The following is an 18,748-nucleotide window of genomic DNA, read 5'->3' on the forward strand; positions in this document are numbered from 1 at the left end:
TGCCTACTAGCACCATGTGTAGTTGATCCTTCTAGGTCAAAAACACAACTGAGGTTAGCAGGGTTCTGGCATTGTATTGGTTTGTAAAGCTTGTGTTTACCATTTAGGTGGGTGAAGCCACTCTTGTGCTGTCCTGGAAGATGACTAGGGATAGTGCATCCACTTATGATTGTATCACAATACTTTCAATATGAGGGTCCAGAGTTTAACCTCTTGCCGTCCGCCCGTAGTAAAAAAACAGACGGACGGCACTGCTACATCTGCGGGTTGCCGTCTACAGACCGCAATTTTTTTCTGCTCGCGCGCCCCCTAGCGGGCACGCACGGGCAGAAAAGACCCGACGATTAAACACACATACACAATTTGCCTCAATTAAGTTCACATGTGTTTGCATGGGTTTCATCCAAGCCTAATTGTCCCAAACCCTAAAACCAGCTGGTTTACCCGAGTTCTTACAAAGCTAGTACAGGTGTAAGTTCATATGTGAATGTTAAGTATCACATTCTTTAAAAAAAAAAAAAAAAAAAAAAAAAAAAACACACAATTTAAGTATTTTTACCTTTACAAGTTCAACAGCACCAATAAGACAGGACACAAAAGAATAAGTAACACATTTTATTTAACACATGAGACTTATGCTTTGACAGCAAACTTGCGCACAGAGTAGAGACGTTCCCTTCTTTGCTGCTTTTTAGTCCTCAAAGACTCCTCATGCTTGTTCAGCCGGCGCCTGAGAGCCCTGGTCTTCTTTGGCCTCAAATCCAAAGGCTTGTACTTCTTGCCCTGTTAAAAAGGTAAGGCATACTAATAGTAAAAACACAAATCGCAATAAAATACGCAAAACTTGAACAAGCAAGCCTCAAACATTATGCCAAGTTAACCATTTTTCTTCATTACAGCAAATGCTATAAAGGCAAAAATGATAACCATGAGCCATGCCGTTGTAATTTAGTACAAGGCTTCACTTAAAATGCATCTAAACAAAAGTTATACATGGCAGCTAGCCAGTTCTTACATGAAGTGCCTGCATTTTTTTAGGCTTATTTAATTTTTACCCAATAATCCTGCAAACAAAACATGTCTGCATTTGGTCAGCTTCATTACACAACCACCACACCCAAGAACTGGTAAACTGAAATATTTTTAATTAACATTTCTGGGTCTAGTTAAACTTTATGGCAAACCTGCACTTTGACCCAATCAAGCCCCAGTACTTCCAGACATGGGGTATTACATAGTCACCTCACAATGCAGGGCAACTGATCCCAATCAGTCTTTGGCATCAGTGGGGATGGTAGTTTATTGCAGTAATGAAGACTGTGCAAGGAGCAAACGTTATAAAAACAAGTTGCTAGCATTGTAGTTTTGATCTGTTGCTGTTGAAAATGCTACCAATTGCTACTACTGATTATACAGCTCTTTAACCCATGCTAGGAGTACCTGCCATATTGTAGTATACAAAAGTGGTTATAGTTAAACATTAAAAAATTGGATAAGCTGAAATTACATTTTTTACCTATAAATGCTAGTACCTAAATCGCATTTATACTTGAAGTGGAGAGAGAGATTTTTGTTGATCCTCACTGCGGTTATTGAGATGCAGATTTAGAAGAAAACATCTGCAGGAAGTATGTTTTTGTAATTTTTTTGCTGTGTCACTTGTGTAAAGGTGACACTGGGGGTCTTTTGGACCCCCAGCATCACCTTAGAGTACCTGTCACCACCATCTGCTATCACATGGGGGGGCTTACACCCCCCCCCAAGTAAAAAAAAAAAAAAAGTTTTAAAAATAAAATAAATCTAATAAAAAAAAAAATTTAAAAGTCCCCCGCCCCCGTGTCGCCACGTAAACATGCGTTGGGTGCTCCTACGTATGAAACAGACAAACGCGCTACACATGTTGAGTATCGCCGAGCACGCCGGAGTGGGAGCAATGCATTCTAATTTTAATTTAATTAGCGCTGTGTAATTATTTTTCATTTAATAATTCTAGGGCATCTCTAAATTGATGACCTGTGGGGGCTTTTAAAGCGTCTATGGACTTTTTGGGGTACTGCAGTTTTTCACCGTTTCACGGACGCACGCAATTTGTAACCTGGGCATGTTGGGTATCGTTTTACTGTAACCTCATCTTTTATATTTCATTAAAAAAAATTGTATTTTGTTGTGTTTTGGGGCAATTAAATTTGTCACTAAATTTTGGGGTTTAATAAGGAGTTGTGCTAATATTGCGCAACATAAAAATTCGCAACTACCACCATTTTATTCTATAGGGTCTTGGCATTCAGAAAATATATAATGTTTGGGGGTTTTAAGTCATTTTCAGGCCTAAAATGTGGAATATAACATGGGTGAAAAAGAGGTTTTTCATCAAAAGATGAAGGCCTCAGTCATGAAGGGGTTAAAAAAGTCACTTTGTATGCTACACAAGCAGAAGCACAAAAAGATTTTTTCAAATTTGTCTGGAAAAGTGGAAATACATAAAATTAGGTCAGATTATGCTAGGAAAGTACACCTATGCCCAGACTATGGACATTAAAAATGTTCCCGTTATTTTTTTCTTCCTTTCTGGTAGAACTACAAGATAAACCCGTATGCCTTGTCTGCTCCCAAACCCCTTCCATCTCTTCCATCTCTATGATATTCCCACTACATATCATCTTTGAGTCACAAAGATCAGGCTCAAAATAGGTTACAGGACATTTCTAACAGCTTGGAAACACTTACTAGTTTATATTAGAGGGCTGGTGGACTGCCAAGATTCGGTTTTCAAAGAAAAAAAAAAAGCCTGTTTTGTGAACTTTATATAAGCATTGTGAAGATAATTTTCAGAGATGAATTAGTATTGTAATTGCTTGTTCAGTATTGTAAATACTACAGTGTGCATTATCTAGGCACAGATTCACTTTGAATTGTTTGTTCTACATATTGAAAGCAAGAACATTCCATAAATTTAAATGGAAGTGTCTTAAAGGAGAACTATGAGGCGAGTGCTTTTCACTCACCTCAGTTCTAGCCAACCTGTGACAATGAGACAGGCCGGCTCAGTAGATCGGGAGGTGAGCGAACACATACCGGCGTTCGCTCACCTCTCGATCCTGTCACGGCTCTCTGCCGTGACAGGGGAGGGGCTAGATTCCCCCCTCCCCGCCAGTGCTGGTTGGCGGAACGGACGGGGGAGGGTACATCTGGCTCTGCCTCTAGATAGGCAGGGCCAGCTGTCAGTCACGCAGCTGGACAGATGCCGGCACAATTGTCAGGATCAGCTTCAGCGTCTCAGTATACCGCGAGCAGCAGGCGTCTCAGTATACCGCGAGCTACAGCTCGCGGTATACTGAGCCTAGGGTGACGGGAGGACGCTAGTTTGTGTCCTCCCGTTAGCCTAAGGAGAACTATGGGGAAAAGCCTTAACCCCATAGTCCTCCTTTAACAGGGAAGGCATCAGACCTTTTAATAAAACCAGTAAACAGATTATGAATTCAAGGGACTGCAATCAGGAATCACATGACATGAATACAATCATTTGGGCTTTTTAGGGACAGGTTGAATGAAGCAGTTGGGAACTTTTCCTTACTGTTGGCTCAAATCAGTCAGTTCTTTTATTGGAAACACAAATGGGAATTTATGAACGCGTTTGCACCACTATTAGGAGTAAACAGAGTTTTACTCCTATGCATCTTTGTTCTTGCGACTTATTAGGGATGTGCTGAAACTTCGGTTGAAAATGGTACTTTGGGCAAAATGCTGAAAGTACCATAACAGCCGAAAGTGCTCCCAAAAACTCAGTGCATCCTGACTGCTTCTCTCCTCCCCACTGGTCTGTCACCCCTGGCGCCTGCTGCTCTCATCCCGAACCGCTTTGCTCTTTCCTGTGACAGGCAGAGAGTCAGGATGGAGAGCGGGGAGCAGTGAGCCGTCAGGAGGCTGAGCTCTCCCCCGCACTGCCCTGCTCAGCCTTCTGTAACTTACAAACTGGTAAACTGTAATCTCCTCCCCCCAAAGCTGGCACTAGAAGAGGCAGGAACAAATGAATGGCAGCATTACAAATCTAGGATAGAGACCTTATACAGTTGGGCAAAAAAGTATTTAGCCAGCCACCAATTGTGCAAGTTCTCCCACTTAAAAAGATGAGGCCTGTAATTGGCATCATAGGTAGACCTCAACTATGAGACACAAAATGAGAAAACAAATCCAGACAAATCACATTGGCTGATTTGGAACAAATTTGCAAATTATGGTGGAAAATAATAATAATTTGGTCAATATCAAAAGGTCATCTCAATACTTTGTTATATATCCTTTGTTGGCAATGACAGAGGTCAAACGTGTCCTGTACGTCTTCACAAGGTTGGCACACACTGTTGCTGGTATGTTGGCCCATTCCTCCATGCAGATCTCCTCTAGAGCAGTGATGTTTTGGGGCTGTCGCTGGGCAACACGGACTTTCAACTCCCTCCAAAGGTTTTCTATGGGGTTGAGATCTGGAGACTGGCTAGGCCACTCCAGGACCTTGAAATGCTTCTTACGAAGCCACTCCTTCGTTGCCCGGGCGGTATGTTTGGGATCATTGTCATGTTGAAAGACCCAGCCACGTTTCATCTTCAATGCCCTTGCTGATGGAAGGAGGTTTGCACTCAAAATCTCACGATACATGGCCCCATTCATTCTGTCCTGTACACGGATCAGTCGTCCTGGTCCCTTTGCAGAGAAACAGCCCCAAAGCATGATGTTGCCACCCCCATGCTTCACAGTAGGTATGGTGTTCTTTGGATGCAACTCAGCATTCTCTCTCCTCCAAACACGACGAGTTGTGTTTCTACCAAATAGTTCTATTTTGGTTTCATCTGACCATATGACATTCTCCCAATCCTCTTCTGGATCATCCAAATGCTCTCTAGCAAACTTCAGACGGGCCCGGACATGTACTGGCTTAAGCAGGGGGACACGTCTGGCACTGCAGGATCTGAGTCCCTGGCGGCGTAGTGTGTTACTGATGGTAGCCTTTGTTACGTTGGTCCCAGCTCTCTGCAGGTCATTCACTAGGTCCCCCCGTGTGGTCCTGGGATTTTTGCTCACCGTTCTTGTGATCATTTTGACCCCACGGGGTCAGATCTTGTGTGGAGCCCCAGATCGAGGGAGATTATCAGTGGTCTTGTATGTCTTCCATTTTCTAATTATTGCTCCCACAGTTAAATTTGTTCACACCAAGCTACTTGCCTATTGCAGATTGTCTTCCCAGCCTGGTGCAGGTCTACAATTTTGTTTCTGGTGTCCTTCGACAGCTCTTTGGTCTTCACCATAGTGGAGTTTGGAGTGTGACTGTTTGAGGTTGGGGACAGGTGTCTTTTATACTGATAACAAGTTCAAACAGGTGCCATTGATACAGGTAATGAGTGCAGGACCGAGGAGCCTCTTAAAGAAGAAGGTACAGGTCTGTGAGAGCCAGAATTCTTGCTTGTTTGTAGGTGACCAAATACTTATTTTCCACCATAATTTGCAAATAAATTTGTTCCAAATCAGCCAATGTGATGTCTGGATTTGTTTTCTCATTTTGTCTCTCATAGTTGAGGTCTACCTATGATGCCAATTACAGGCCTCTCTCATCTTTTTAAGTGGGAGAACTTGCACAATTGGTGGCTGAGTAAATACTTTTTTGCCCCACTGTACCAAAATGCCCAAGAAGTGTTGAAAACCTTGGTGGAGCGAGCATTGATGGGAAAAAGGGGGAATACTATTCTTGTGACCATAAGCCAGGGAGCCCTTTCTGGGCCCAATTGGAATAATCATGTTTTTCAAAAACAGCAGTCATAGCAGAAAGACTGGCAAACTTCCAAACAATGGAGATATATCTCCTGCTGAACTGGGGTCAGATACAATGACAGGAACATTTCTTTGGTAGGGTAAAAGAGATTAGGGTCCCTTGAAAAGGAGGTGTTAAGACTTCAGGACCACCTGGTTAATGACCGAATAGGGTTCCTTGCCACATAAGGCTTCTAGTAAGACATCATAACAATATAGGATGACCTGGATAAAACAGGGGAGTGGGAAACTACATGACAGATGGTTTATTGTTGAAAAATGTAAAGTAATGCATTTTGGGTAGGGATGCACCAATACCGTTTTTTTCAGTATCAAGAACTGATAATTGTTTTCCCCATTGAGGAAGCCGGGCGACACGTAATGACTAGCCTCCTTGCATCCAGATTAGCCGGGAAGCAATCTCCATGCTCCCTCCTCACCAGGTGATGAGGCATGGAGCCGGCCTTCTGGCCAATCAGGAAGCCAGACGGCAAGTCATTGCCGAGTGACAAGGTAATGACTCGACGCAAGGCTTCCCGATACTGGAAGTTGCGGTGTTGAGATAGGCATCGGGAACATATGGGCGAGTAGAAGTACTCACCCAAATACTCAGTATTGGCACGAATACTAGTATCGGTGCATCCCTACTTTTGGGGTTAAAAATAAAGTGAAATAAAAAAAAAGTGGAATACACATTAAATGGGTACTCCATTAGGGAAGTCCAGAACTGAAAAAGATTTGGGGCCAAAGTTGACTTCAGATTGAAAAATAGTATGCAATGCCAGGCTATAGCGAACAACGCTAGCTAACAACGCTAAGAGTGCGGTCAGGCATTAAAAAGGGAATGTACTCTAGAGAAAAAGCAGTAATTTTCCTGCTCTATAGATCACTGGTTCGGTCTTATCTTGCGTATGCAATTACATTTTTGTCATCAACCCACAGAAAGCATGTGATTGAGCTGGAGAGAGTCCAGAGAATGGCAACAAAACTAATGAAGGGGCTGGAAGACCAAAAAGGTATGAGACAAAGATTGCTAAATTTAAACTCACAATGGAAGTGAGGCAATTAAGAGGGGACATGATTTTGATGTACAAAATGTTTAATGATAACATCATTGCCAGATTAGGGATTCCTGTGCAGGTGCATGTTTGTGACACAGGAATCCCTAATGCACCTGAAATATAGGTGTGAATGAGGCCTAATATAATTCAAGTCGCTCCAAACGCACTCCTGACCGCATATAACCCAAGATAATGGGTGGGTGCTGAGATGACAGTAGATGCCTCTGCAGATCAGTAGCATGTAGTAGAAAAGTCACTCGCACTCCAATGAGAATTTCAGTCAATGTTCTTTGACAAAAGAATGGTCACATCGTGCTGCAATGTTTCGGAACCGTATAGGTCCCTTCTTAAGGCAAAACACTTAGATGCTTCCCACTGTCCAAATACCTGCAGCAGCCAGGGAGCAGCTAATGTGGAGTTTCAACAGTCTGGTCCAGGACCTGCCCCAACTAAACAAAAAAGGTCTAAAGCTCCACTGGAGAAGAATTTATGTTGTAAGAAAAATTTTACTCACTTTGTAAAATTTCCTCAAGTTTTCTTTTTGTGTCTGGTTGATCACAGTCAGAACTCTGGCGATCGATTTGCGAACAACACGGCTGTAAAAAAACAAACACATTCTAGTTAAGATTAAAGTAGCAGAGGTATCCAAGTCTTGTGGTATGCCTAAACCAGACTTATCACAGAAGAGGTCTGCTAGATTTACTGGTATCATTTTTCAAGCTTTCCACATGAGCTCCAAGAGGCCCTGCATTGACAGGCAGTCTCTGATCTTCTCTAATAGGATCATATTATAGCCAAATTGTGGAAATAAATCTTAGTGGGTTCATGCATTACAGTGCTGTTGCACTTTTGAGAAAACCCCACTATATTTTATATTCCTATTCACAAAGTATACCCAAATCAAAATAATATTTTTCTTACCATTTAGATATTTTAGTGAAGGCATACGTGCAGATTTCAAGCTACTCTTGAGCAGTTTGAAAGTAGGATGGTCAAACAGACAGACTAAACCAATTCTCAATAACATACAATGCTTCAAAGTCTATAACCCTCTGCTAGGACAGAAAGTATTTAAAAGGAGAACTGTGGAAGCGAGTGATTTCTACTCATCCTCATACTTCGAGCCGACCTGTGACGAAGAAGCTGTCACAGGTCAGCTTTATTGATCAGGAAGTGAGCAGAAACATGTAACTGATCGGCTCACTTCCCGATAGTCTCCCTGCAGTGAGCGGTGACCGTCAATCACCGCTCCCCGCAGGGATTCCCTCCTCCCCTCTGCGATCCTCCTGCGCTGAGTGGAGGAACGAATGGGGGAGGGGGCGGGCACACATGGCCCTGCCTCTAGATGGGTAGAGCCAGGCCACAATAGCCTGCTATATACTGAGCTTTGGGTCACAGGAGGAGGTAAGTATATGTCCTCTCATGACCCTAAAGAGAACTATGGGGAAAACCACTTGCCCCATAGTTCTCTTAACTGGTTTACAAGGGATAATGAACTCTTCCAGCACAGTCCAGACAGGGTTAGAGTCAACATAATGTCCCATAGCCCCTTCCTTTAAAATAAACTTTAAGGACTAATTCAGACTCTCCACACCAGATCTGTATGTGTTTCCGTTATGGATTCCCAATATCGATACTAGTATCGGTACCAGGGCTGATACAGGGCATTTCATTTTTTTTTTAAACAAGAGCGGCTGCCTGAGGTCAAAGTGCCATGCCGAACCCACATCTCCTCCTTTAAGGACTCAAATGATGCTTCTTGATCCTATTATCTTTCCAGTAGATTTCAGGAGTCCCTCCAGCGCTGGTATTTCTGATCCAGCGCTGACTGCTGTGTCTTGTGTCCCACGGTGTCTGTGGTCATGCATGCTGCCGGGCCGCATGCATTGACTTACCCAGTGTCTCTCCACTTCTCCCGGCCGAAGATTTCTACTGCGCATGCGCCCGTCCCATGATCCGGCTACTCAATCTTCAGATCTTCGGGCGGGAGAGATCGGTAGAGACGCAAGTAATAACTTGTTTGGTAAGCTTTATATTTTTTTAATGTTTTGCATAGGTCTGCTTGCTAGTAGATGTATGCAAAAAAAAAATTATACTTAGTTAATTTTTGTGAACATAGACACAAAACCCAATGTTTTTGTAAAATATAAAAAGATGAGGTTATGCCGAGTAAAATTGTCCATACACTTAAGCCTGTACAGGTCATCATTATTATTGCTCACTCTAGCACACAGTGATACCAAACACGTGTAGCGCATTCACCATTTTCGTACGTAGGCGCCCCCGACACGTTTACATTCTCTAGACGGGGGATGACAGCTGAAGTGATGCAATCAGCGCTGCTTCCAGCTCCATTCAGCGGGGAGATCAGCAGATGGATGTTCACGGGGGACACCCACAAAGCTGGTCCAGGAACGCAGGAGGGACAGCAAGGTGTGGGGTTGGTATGATTTGAAATGATCATGCAGTTTTGAAATTGCCGCCAATCACAGTCCGGAAGAGCGGTGTGGGGGCGGAGACGGCCCGCGCTGTCACAGGAGGCTGAGCTCTCCTCCCTGCTCCACTCGCTCAGCCTCCTGTGACAGCGTGTCAGAGAGGAGAGCGAGTACAAACACTCGGCAATCGCTGAGTGTTTGTAGATAATTGAGGACATGGTATGTTGACTATATCCTCAATTATGAATGAATGGGAAGTGAGCTAAATCACCTCCTGTTCATTCATAGTTGTAGTTATAGTAAACATAAAGGAAATATCAGGGGTCTGTTTAGACCCAATATTTCCCCAAAGCCCCTAAAGGTAAAGTATAAAATACAAATATTTAATAAAAAAATGAATAAAAAAAAAAGTTTATGAAAAAAACAAACATTTTTGGTTTCGGCCTGACAAGTTTTTTTTATTTCGGTTTTTAAATTTCTATTTTGGTGCACCTCCACTAATACGGCTTCCCGATTAGCCACCAGGTGACGAGGAAGCATGGAGCCAGCTTTTTAGCCAATCAGGAAGCCGGGGGGCAAGTCATTACATGCCGTCCGGCTTCCTGATGTGGCTGGGAAGCCAGCTCCATGCTTCCTGGTGACCAGGGAGTATGGAGCTGGCTTCCACGGTCAATCAGGAAGCCGGGCTTCCTGATACCCGAGGTTCCGATATCGGGATAAGTATTGGGAGCATTTGGGCGAGTACTCGCCCAAATACTCGGTATCTATGCATCCCTATTTTAACCCTTTAAATGCTAGGTGTGACTCACCTTTTTTCACATGCGTGCTGTTCCTAACATTAAATAGTATTATAACTCTACAAAAATGTAATGGCTAAAATTTGTTTTTTCAGACTACTTTGTCTTTCAGTCCATCTCCTTAGCTGCACATTGCCATCTGTTTAAGAAGAAACTTGCCTATTACGGCACACTTCTAACCCTGCTACAAAAGAAGCAACATTTTTGTTTCCAATTTTTGGTGTGCTGTGTGAATAGGAAAAGTTTGCCGGTTTCTCAATTTTACTGCAAAAAGTGGACATGCACCTTAAAGTAACCTGTATACTAAAGCATTTACATATTCTGGGCAAGCAGACCTTTACACTCAAAAGATCAAACCTTCTACCAATGCATCCCTATATGTAGGAGGAATAATAATAACTGACATGTCAGGTGTAAAATGCTGTGATTTTTAAATACACTAACCGAGCATTCACTTCCTGCTTTGAAATGGCAAAATTAGTTCAGTTTGGCAAAGCAATGCACACTAGGATTGCCTTGTCATCAGCAAAGCATTGCTTGGAAGGAAGGAGGAGGCATATTCAAAACAGAATAAGCTTACAAAATAGCCTGTCTATCTAAAGAGGATTTAGAGGCCTGCTCCCCTCTAGATCTTCCTGAGAATAGAATAGCGACTCACATTTCCGAAATTCCTTAGCTACCTGCAAGTAATGAAGCAGACAACATCTAACATCCAAACAGCTGAATGTCAACTCCTTAGTACCAGCTGGATTAGAACAAAAAGTAGGTAGGACAATCTCCTGTACTTTATGGAAATTTGACGATACCTTTGGCAAAAAGGCAGGATCTGTCCTAAGGATTACCCGATCCTCAAATCAATAAGAATGGCTCTCTGACAGACATCGCTTGGATCACTTATCGTACGGGCTGAAGTTATGGCAATAAGAAAAATTGTCTTTAACGTAAGATTTGAGTGAGGATTCTTGCAAAGGTTCAAAGGGAGGACCTGTGAGCCCCTGTAGTACCATAGACAAATCCCACTGAGGAACTCTTCTCATTGCCACAGGCCGGATCCTTCTGAGGGCCTTAAAAAATCTAGCTATAAACAGATCCACGGCCAGAGACACCAGAAGAAAAATAGAGTGCTGATACTGTTGTACCTTAAGAGTACTAAGCGCCAAACCCTTACCTGCTCCTTCTTGAAGGAAATTAAGATGGCTGGAATCCCAGAATCTGTTACCCATAGTTCTCCATGAGTTAAACGGTTTCCAAACCTTACGCGTTACTGGCTTACGACTAAAAAGAAGCGTATCAATGACCTTACTGGAAAGACCATTAGCTCTTAACACGGAGGAAAATGCCATGGGTTTGACAGAGCATCCACCGCCAAGGTGGAGTGTCCTGTATGCAGGTAGAAAAACAGCTGCAGTTTTGTACTCTTGTGAAGCAAAGAGATCCACCACTGGAGGACCCCACTTTTCCACCAGGAGGGAAAAAAATATCTCCTTGTTCAAAACCCACTCGTCTTGCAATATCTGATGACTCAGGTAATCCACCATGAAATTGCGGGTTCCCTTTAGGTGCACTGACGCCAAGGAGGCAAGGTTCACCTATGCGCAGAAAAATATTTCCCTGGCTAGAATCTGCAGGAGGTAAACTTCTTGTGCCCCCCCTGCCTGTTCAAATAAACCACTAAAGTAATGTTGTCTGTGAATATCAAGAGATGATGTCCCTTCAACCCGTCCCGGAAAATTTTGATTGCATTTGCAATTGCCTTCAATTCCCTCCAGTTGGAGGACATTCTTGACTCTCTTAGAGACCTGTGACCCTGATCCAACTCTTCTGAATGAGCTCCCCGCCCCCAAGAACTTGCATCCTTTTTTTGGAAGCCTGAAAAAGACAAGCTGTGTCTGAGTTCGCCACCAGCAGACTTGTCTTTACTGAGGGGGGGGGGAAGAGGAAATCGGAGAGTCTAGACTGTCCAGGGCTCGATTCCACTTTCTCAGAAAAAATTGTTGCAAAAGGTCTCTGATGAAAACGAGCCCACGGCAGGCAAACAAGCAGTCGTGAGCCCCAGCACTGACATCTCCCTTAAGGATCCACGATGACTGCTCTGAAGGCGACTGACCGTTGAAGAAGCCTTCACAATCTTTTCCTGAGGAAGAAAGTCTGGTTTCACCGTATCCAAAATATAACCCAGGTGACTTGGATGGCATTAGATTGGACTTTGGAAGATTTAAAATCCACTACAGATCTTGCAATCACCTGCGAGTTACCACTAAATCTTTTCCAAATGACTGGCCGAGGTTGCAGACATTAAGATGTCGCCCAAATAGGGGATGATGTGGACTCCCTGCAGTCTCAAGGGTACCAGGGCCTCCCCCCATACCTTTGAAAAAATGCAAGCAGCCGAGGATAGAGCAAACGGGAGAGCCCTGAACTGGTAATGGTGAAAAACCGGTCCTATCTTCACTGCGAAGCACAGAAACTCCTGGAAAGTTGGGTGAATAGGGATATGCAGGTAAGCATCCCTCAAAATCCTGAGTAGCCATGTAAGCCCCTGGTTGCAGAACGGTTCTGATCGAGAAAATTTACTCCATTCTGAACCTCTTCTATTTTATCACAACATTCAGAGGCTTTAAGTTTAGTATTCACCGAAACTTCCCAGAAGGCTTCTTATACTAAAAAGATGCGGGAGTAAAAACCCCTGCTGCTCTTCCTGTACTGGGATTTGGGAGATAACCCTTTGATCTACCAGTTCCCTCAACAACAGACAAAGAGCCGTTGCTTTCTCTGAATGTTTTTGAAGGTGCGTGACAAGAAAACGCGTGGGAGGCACATTGTTGAATTCCAACCTTTAGATTGGAGGTTTCCTTCATCCACTGAGGAAGGAAGTCCCCCAGTCTTCCTCCCACCAGAAGTAGACAGTCATCGCAGCTTTGGGGGTTGGGAGGGAGGGTTCAAAGGAATACCCGCTCTACCCCTGCCCTGTCAAATGTTTTTTGGGCTTATCCTCGTTTTCCTGAGGTCTATTCCTTGGGCCTCGAAAAAAAAAAACCCTACGAAAGGGCTTCTCTGGAAATGCCTTCTTTTTGTCTGCAGTTCTTTCCAGAATGGTTTCTATCTATGCCCCAAAAAGCAAATCTCTTGAAAAGGGGAGGTTACATAACCTTAATTTGGAAGCAGCGTCCCCTTCCCAGGCTTTTAACCAGAAGGTCCTGCGAAAAGAGTTAATGAAAGCAGAGGGCCTGGCTGTCATCTTCACCAATTCATCTGAGGCGTCCACAAAGTATCCAACAGCTTTAAAAAGCATTGGTAGTGACTCAAAGAGCTGTTCTCTTGGGGTTCCTGCAAGTAAATGTAACCAACTGTGAGAGCCAAAACTCCCAAGTTTCTAGCCACACTAGTAGCCTGAGCGGGCTTCAAATTTAATAAAGAAGAATCCCAAGCCCTCTTCAATAAAACCTATTTTCTTATCCATAGGGTCCTTGAGAACACCAGTGTCCTCAAAGGCCAAATCTGACTTCTTGGACACTTTAGCCAAAAGGAGCATCCAGCTTTGGAGTTTTGTTCAAAGCAAAGCGGGGTCATCGTCAAACGGAAACCTGCGTTTTAGATTACTTGATCTGAGGCTCTCAGGGTCCGCCCATTATTTGAGAATAGCTTCAGATAGAATCTTATGTTCAGGAAACGCTCTAGGTTTTTTTTTAACCTGTAAACCCTCATGCATAAGATCGTGTCTAGACAACTTAACACGTTCCTCATGAATCTCTAACGTACTATAAATGGCAGCCAGCAAGTCATCCACGTCATCCAAAGAACTTATACCTGGAAGTACCTGAAACATCATCCTGGGTACAAAGCTCCTCTGATGAGGAAAAAGTATGAGAAGGACGTGGTTCACCAAGATCCTTCTGTTTGGACACCCCTAAGGACCCCACAGGGCCAACCTGGGTAGTACAAATAGAAGCAGCAGGCCTAAAACCCTCCAGTACTGATCTGAATGAAAAGTGGAAGCTAACTTTTTTGTCGCTAATAGGTTACTGCAAGCAGCTGTTGATTCTAGTTAGAGCCATAAATATGCTGCTCACTACCCAGACTAAGTGTCCCTCAACACCATAGCACCCGAAACCAAGGGACCCCAGGTGGAGGAAGATGGATCCGAGGTAACAGGTAAGATCTGTAATCAAAGTCTACATCTGCTCTGACAGCACAGCGTCTAGTGGGGAGGAGAGAAACAGTCATACCCGCACCGCCCAGCCTCCTGTGACAGGAGAGCAGCGGTGTGGGGGCGGAGACAGCTGTCAGAGATCGAGATCTGCTCGCCACACCACTTGTTCAGCCTCCTGTGATAGCTGATCCAGGAAGGAGAGCGGTACAAGCAATCAACGATCACTGACTGTTTGTAAATTGACGACAGAGTATGTTTACCATGTCCCCAATTATGAATGAATGGGAAGTGAGCTACATCACTTCCTGTTCATTCATGATTGCGGATACAGTCAACATACTATATCCACAAGTTATGAATGAACAGGAAAACTCGCTATAGAGGATTTCTGTTCATTTATAAACAGGGGCTGCAGAAAAAGAGATTGAGAACAGAGTCCTCAATCTCTTTTTCCATTTTATAAAAGGGGTCTGTTTCCCTGAAGCCCCTAAAAGTAAAAATATTTAATAAAAAATATTTTTTTTTTTAAACATTTACCAAATAAAAAAATGTAAATTTTTTTTAAAAGGTTAGAAAAAAAAAAAAAAGCACAACTTTGTTTTGGCCTGACTTTTTCATTTCGGGTTTTGAAATTTTCATTTCGGTGCACCTCTACTCTTGATAGCTACTGTCATTGTGGAGAAACAAATCTTCAGATTTCACAACAGAAGTACTGAAATGACAGCTCCTGTCCATTTTCTATGGAAACAGAAACTTGGCAGCCTGCCAGCCTACAAACAAACTAAGTGTTTGGAAACCAGCAAAAGCAGAATTTTAGAGTCCCTGCTTTGATCTTCAAGAATGAATTACTTTACAGTACATTTAACTAGAGGTCTATCATGGCTTGTTTTAACACTTACTGCCTGTTAAGAAAATATAAAAAGGTAACGTCCATTGCCTGGGCACAGGTGCACCAAACGGCAAATATAGCTGCCTCCATGTACATAAATTACAAAATAAGGAGATCAAGGAACAAGGAAATCTTACACGCATTCCCTTTTGATTGACACATGAACAGAAGCCTATGGATATATATTTTCCAAACAAACTCCTCTTTTTAAAATTTAGACTTCAAAAGCCATTATAAAAGGGTACACATACAATTCATTTGGGCTAGCAACCTTGTACTGATGAGAAATGGTTTGCCAATCTCTGTACGGTGAACAGAATGTCTGTACTAAATAAATTAGTAAAACATACTCACATTTTGGACAGCTTAGAAGCAGCTCCTCCTGTCACCTTAGCAACTCTGAGCTGTGACAGTTCTACCTTGAGGTCATCCAACTGCTTTAACAGCTCTTCCTTCTTCTTACCGCGCAGGTCTCGGGCCTTAATTTTAGCCTATTAAACAAAAAATAGTTAGCATTACACATCTTTGCTTTTTAAACTTGCTCTTGCATGTCTGAATGTAGTGATTACAATTGCCAGGCTTTTTACACAGAACCAGTTGAACAGGTTTACATGTTTCAGAACAGCTTCACTAACATTTTCTTTACAGCAGGGAACTTTAAGATTTAAAAAAAAAAAAGGCAATAAAACCAACCAAATCAGCTTTTGCTTTAACCACTTAAAGTCCGGTGTTACACCCCCCTTCCTGTTCAGCGCTGCAGTACTTTGACTGACATTCATTCCGTCATGCAACGCTGTACTGAAATGAATTTTATATACGAACGGCCGTAGCCGAGCCCGTACACTCTGCGATAGCAGCAGGACACCCCCTGCCACCTACAGGCCCAGCCAGACCAAACACCAAGAGGCAGGAGGGAAAAGGCAGCCAGGAGATGCAGCCGACACAGAAACAGTGCAGCCCAGCATCATACCACAAGATGTCACGATCCCCTCAACAGTCACCGCCACCACATACATAGCCCCGCAGGGAAACAGCCCGACTCCAGGAATTGATGATCCTCAGTCAGGACGTGCGGGGGAGCGGCAGACAAACTGCCCCCCGACGTAGTCGCGGCGCCACCAGCCTGTGTGGAGTGTTGCGGCAGGTAGGCCAGGACCCCCCGTCATATGCACCCCATAGGCGTCGAGAGGAACCAAGCGTCGCAGCCGACCAACAGTGAGAGAGACTGCATGCGCTCATCGGTCACGCAGGAGAGACAAGGATCTACAAACATCCAGCGTGTCGCCCTGGTGAAACTTGCTTTAACATACAGCGGAAAAAAAAAAATGGAGAAAAAGAATAAAATCTTCCAGAGCAAATTTTTTTAGCTCCTTAATCCTGACGCTAGGCAAAAAACTGGAGACTTGTCAGCAGGCTGTCTGTCTTTTGTTATGTGCCTAGCGTCCTTCTTCTGCAGGAGGAGATATACCCTACCATACAGGATCTACGATCTGTTGCCCTGTGTCCTTCAATGAACGGGAGAGAAAAGGTTTTTTTTTTTAAAAAAAATAAAAAAAGGTACTTTTTTTTGTTATATAGTAAAAAATAAAAACCCCAGTGGTGCATAAATACCACCAAAAGAAAGCTCTATCAGTCCCCAAAAAAATGGTATAAAATTAATTTCAGTACAGCGTTGCATGACGGAATACATTTCAGTCAAAGTACTGCAGCTCTGAATACTGAAATATAGCCGTGCCAGGAAGAGGGAAACACCCTTGTCTTTAAGTGGTTAAAAATGACAGCTGCCTACTAACTTTGAATTTTTCTCTAGTCTAGTCTTGGTACAAGTAGAGATACTTTATCAGCTCCGAGTACTGTACTTGGTATCTGAACATCCCTATTTCTTATACACTGCTAAAAAAAATTGAATGAAAAACACATCAGATCTCAAATGGGGAAAAATATGATGCTGGATATGTACTGTATACTGAACTGGATAATCTGTTTGGAACAAAAGGATGCCACATCGTTTGAGAGAAATTACAAATTATCAACCTAGAGGGCTGAATTCAACACCCAAAAATCAAAGTGAATAAATGATGCAGCACGCTAGTCCATCGTGCTGAAATTTCATTGCAACTCAAAATGGTACTGTACTTAGTAATTTGTATGGCCCCCAGATCTGGACCAGGGCATCACTGAACAGACTGAGGTGCAACCTGGCGGCATTGGATGGACCGAGACATAATGTCCCAAGTGTTCTATTGGATTCAGGTCCGGCGAGCGTGGGGGCCATTCAATGGTATAAATTCCTTCATCCTCAAGGAACTGGCTGCATACTCACCACATGAGGTCGGACATTGTCGTGCACCAGGAGGAACCCAGGACCCACTGCACCAGCTTAGGGTCTGATAACGGGTCCAAGGATTTCATACCGAAACCTAATGGCAGTCAGGGTGCCATTGTCTAGCCTGTAGAGGTCTGTGCGTCCCTCCATGGATATGCCTCCATAGACCATCACTGACCCACCACCAAACCGGTCATGCTGAACGATGTTACAGGCAGCATAACATTCTCCACAGCTTCTCCAAACCCTCATGCTACCAGTAGTGACACTGACTTTAGCCAAATGCAAAACTAGCAAACACCAGTTAAAAAATGTCAGTGGCCTCCACCTGTAAAACCATTCCTGTTTTGGAGGTCGCCTCATTGTTGCCCATCTAGTGCACCTGTTAATTTCATTAACACCAAAGCAGCTAAAACTGATTAACAACCCCCTCTGCTACTTAACTGACCTGATCAATATCCCAGGAGTTTAATTGACGATGTTATACTCTGATCAAAAAAAAAAAAAAAAAAAGAAGTGTTCCTTTAATTTTTTTGAGCAGTGTAGTTTTAAAACAGAAACATGTGGTGAAAGCTGTGGGCTACCGTTAACCTTCTGAAAATGCTAGTTGCTCAATCCTCCAGCTTTAATAATTTAGGTAGGACTCTAAAGATTTATCAGGTGCTCCAACTACACTTGTGCCAAATCTATGGCTCAAATCACTGAACTTACTAGATAAACTGGTCAGCTTGGCACCTACCATCAAAGAGGCTGCCAATGGTAGCCCAAGTAACCCTCATGATATACTGGCAACGGCAGCACCATCATGACTGGTAATCTTTTGTTTTAGACCTGCCAACATTTACCACTGGAGGAAACCAGTCAATGAGCCAAGCTCCTTCCCAGCCATTCACCTCTCAGCAAAAAGGACCCGACCAATAGATCTTGGAAGTGAAACCTGCGAGAGACCCCTGGGCACATTTTCCCACATCCTAACTGTAAGTCAACATCTTTTCTATCCCATAGGGCCAGTCATAGGATGGCGGTCCGCACTCCAATTTGACATGTATGTGTCCTAACATAATATGCACATCTATTGTTCAGCCCATGTGTTTACTAAAGTGAATCCAGGTAGTTGCGCTCCTCAAAAAAAGTGTTTGTTTTTGGGTAGATCAACACAGGCTCAATGCAAGGATGGTGAGAAAACTACTGTTCCCTATGTCTGCTTTTCACACAATACGTGTGTGTGTGGGGTGTGGATGGATATAGAGATATATAGAGATATATATATATATAGAGAGAGAGATAGAGA

The 18,748-nt window shown here is 43.3% G+C and overlaps 1 protein-coding gene across 1 annotated transcript in view; it reads right to left on the minus strand.

Moving 5' to 3' along the window:
• Positions 1 to 600: 600 nt before the first annotated feature.
• RPL35 (ribosomal protein L35) overlaps positions 601 to 18,748 on the minus strand; it is a 28,213-nt gene continuing 10,065 nt past the window's right edge. Inside the window, exons 2-4 of the mRNA XM_018571966.1 lie at positions 15,486 to 15,622; positions 7,375 to 7,456; positions 601 to 783 (exon numbers count right to left, since the gene is read on the minus strand). Coding sequence (XP_018427468.1) covers positions 634 to 783; positions 7,375 to 7,456; positions 15,486 to 15,622 — 369 coding nt within the window. The 3' untranslated portion in view covers positions 601 to 633. The remainder of the gene's footprint in view (positions 784 to 7,374; positions 7,457 to 15,485; positions 15,623 to 18,748) is intronic.

Source organism: Nanorana parkeri, unplaced genomic scaffold (genome assembly GCF_000935625.1).
Source record: "Nanorana parkeri isolate BGI_ZX_2015 unplaced genomic scaffold, ASM93562v1 scaffold1881, whole genome shotgun sequence".
In the NCBI taxonomy this organism is placed as follows: domain Eukaryota; kingdom Metazoa; phylum Chordata; class Amphibia; order Anura; family Dicroglossidae; genus Nanorana; species Nanorana parkeri.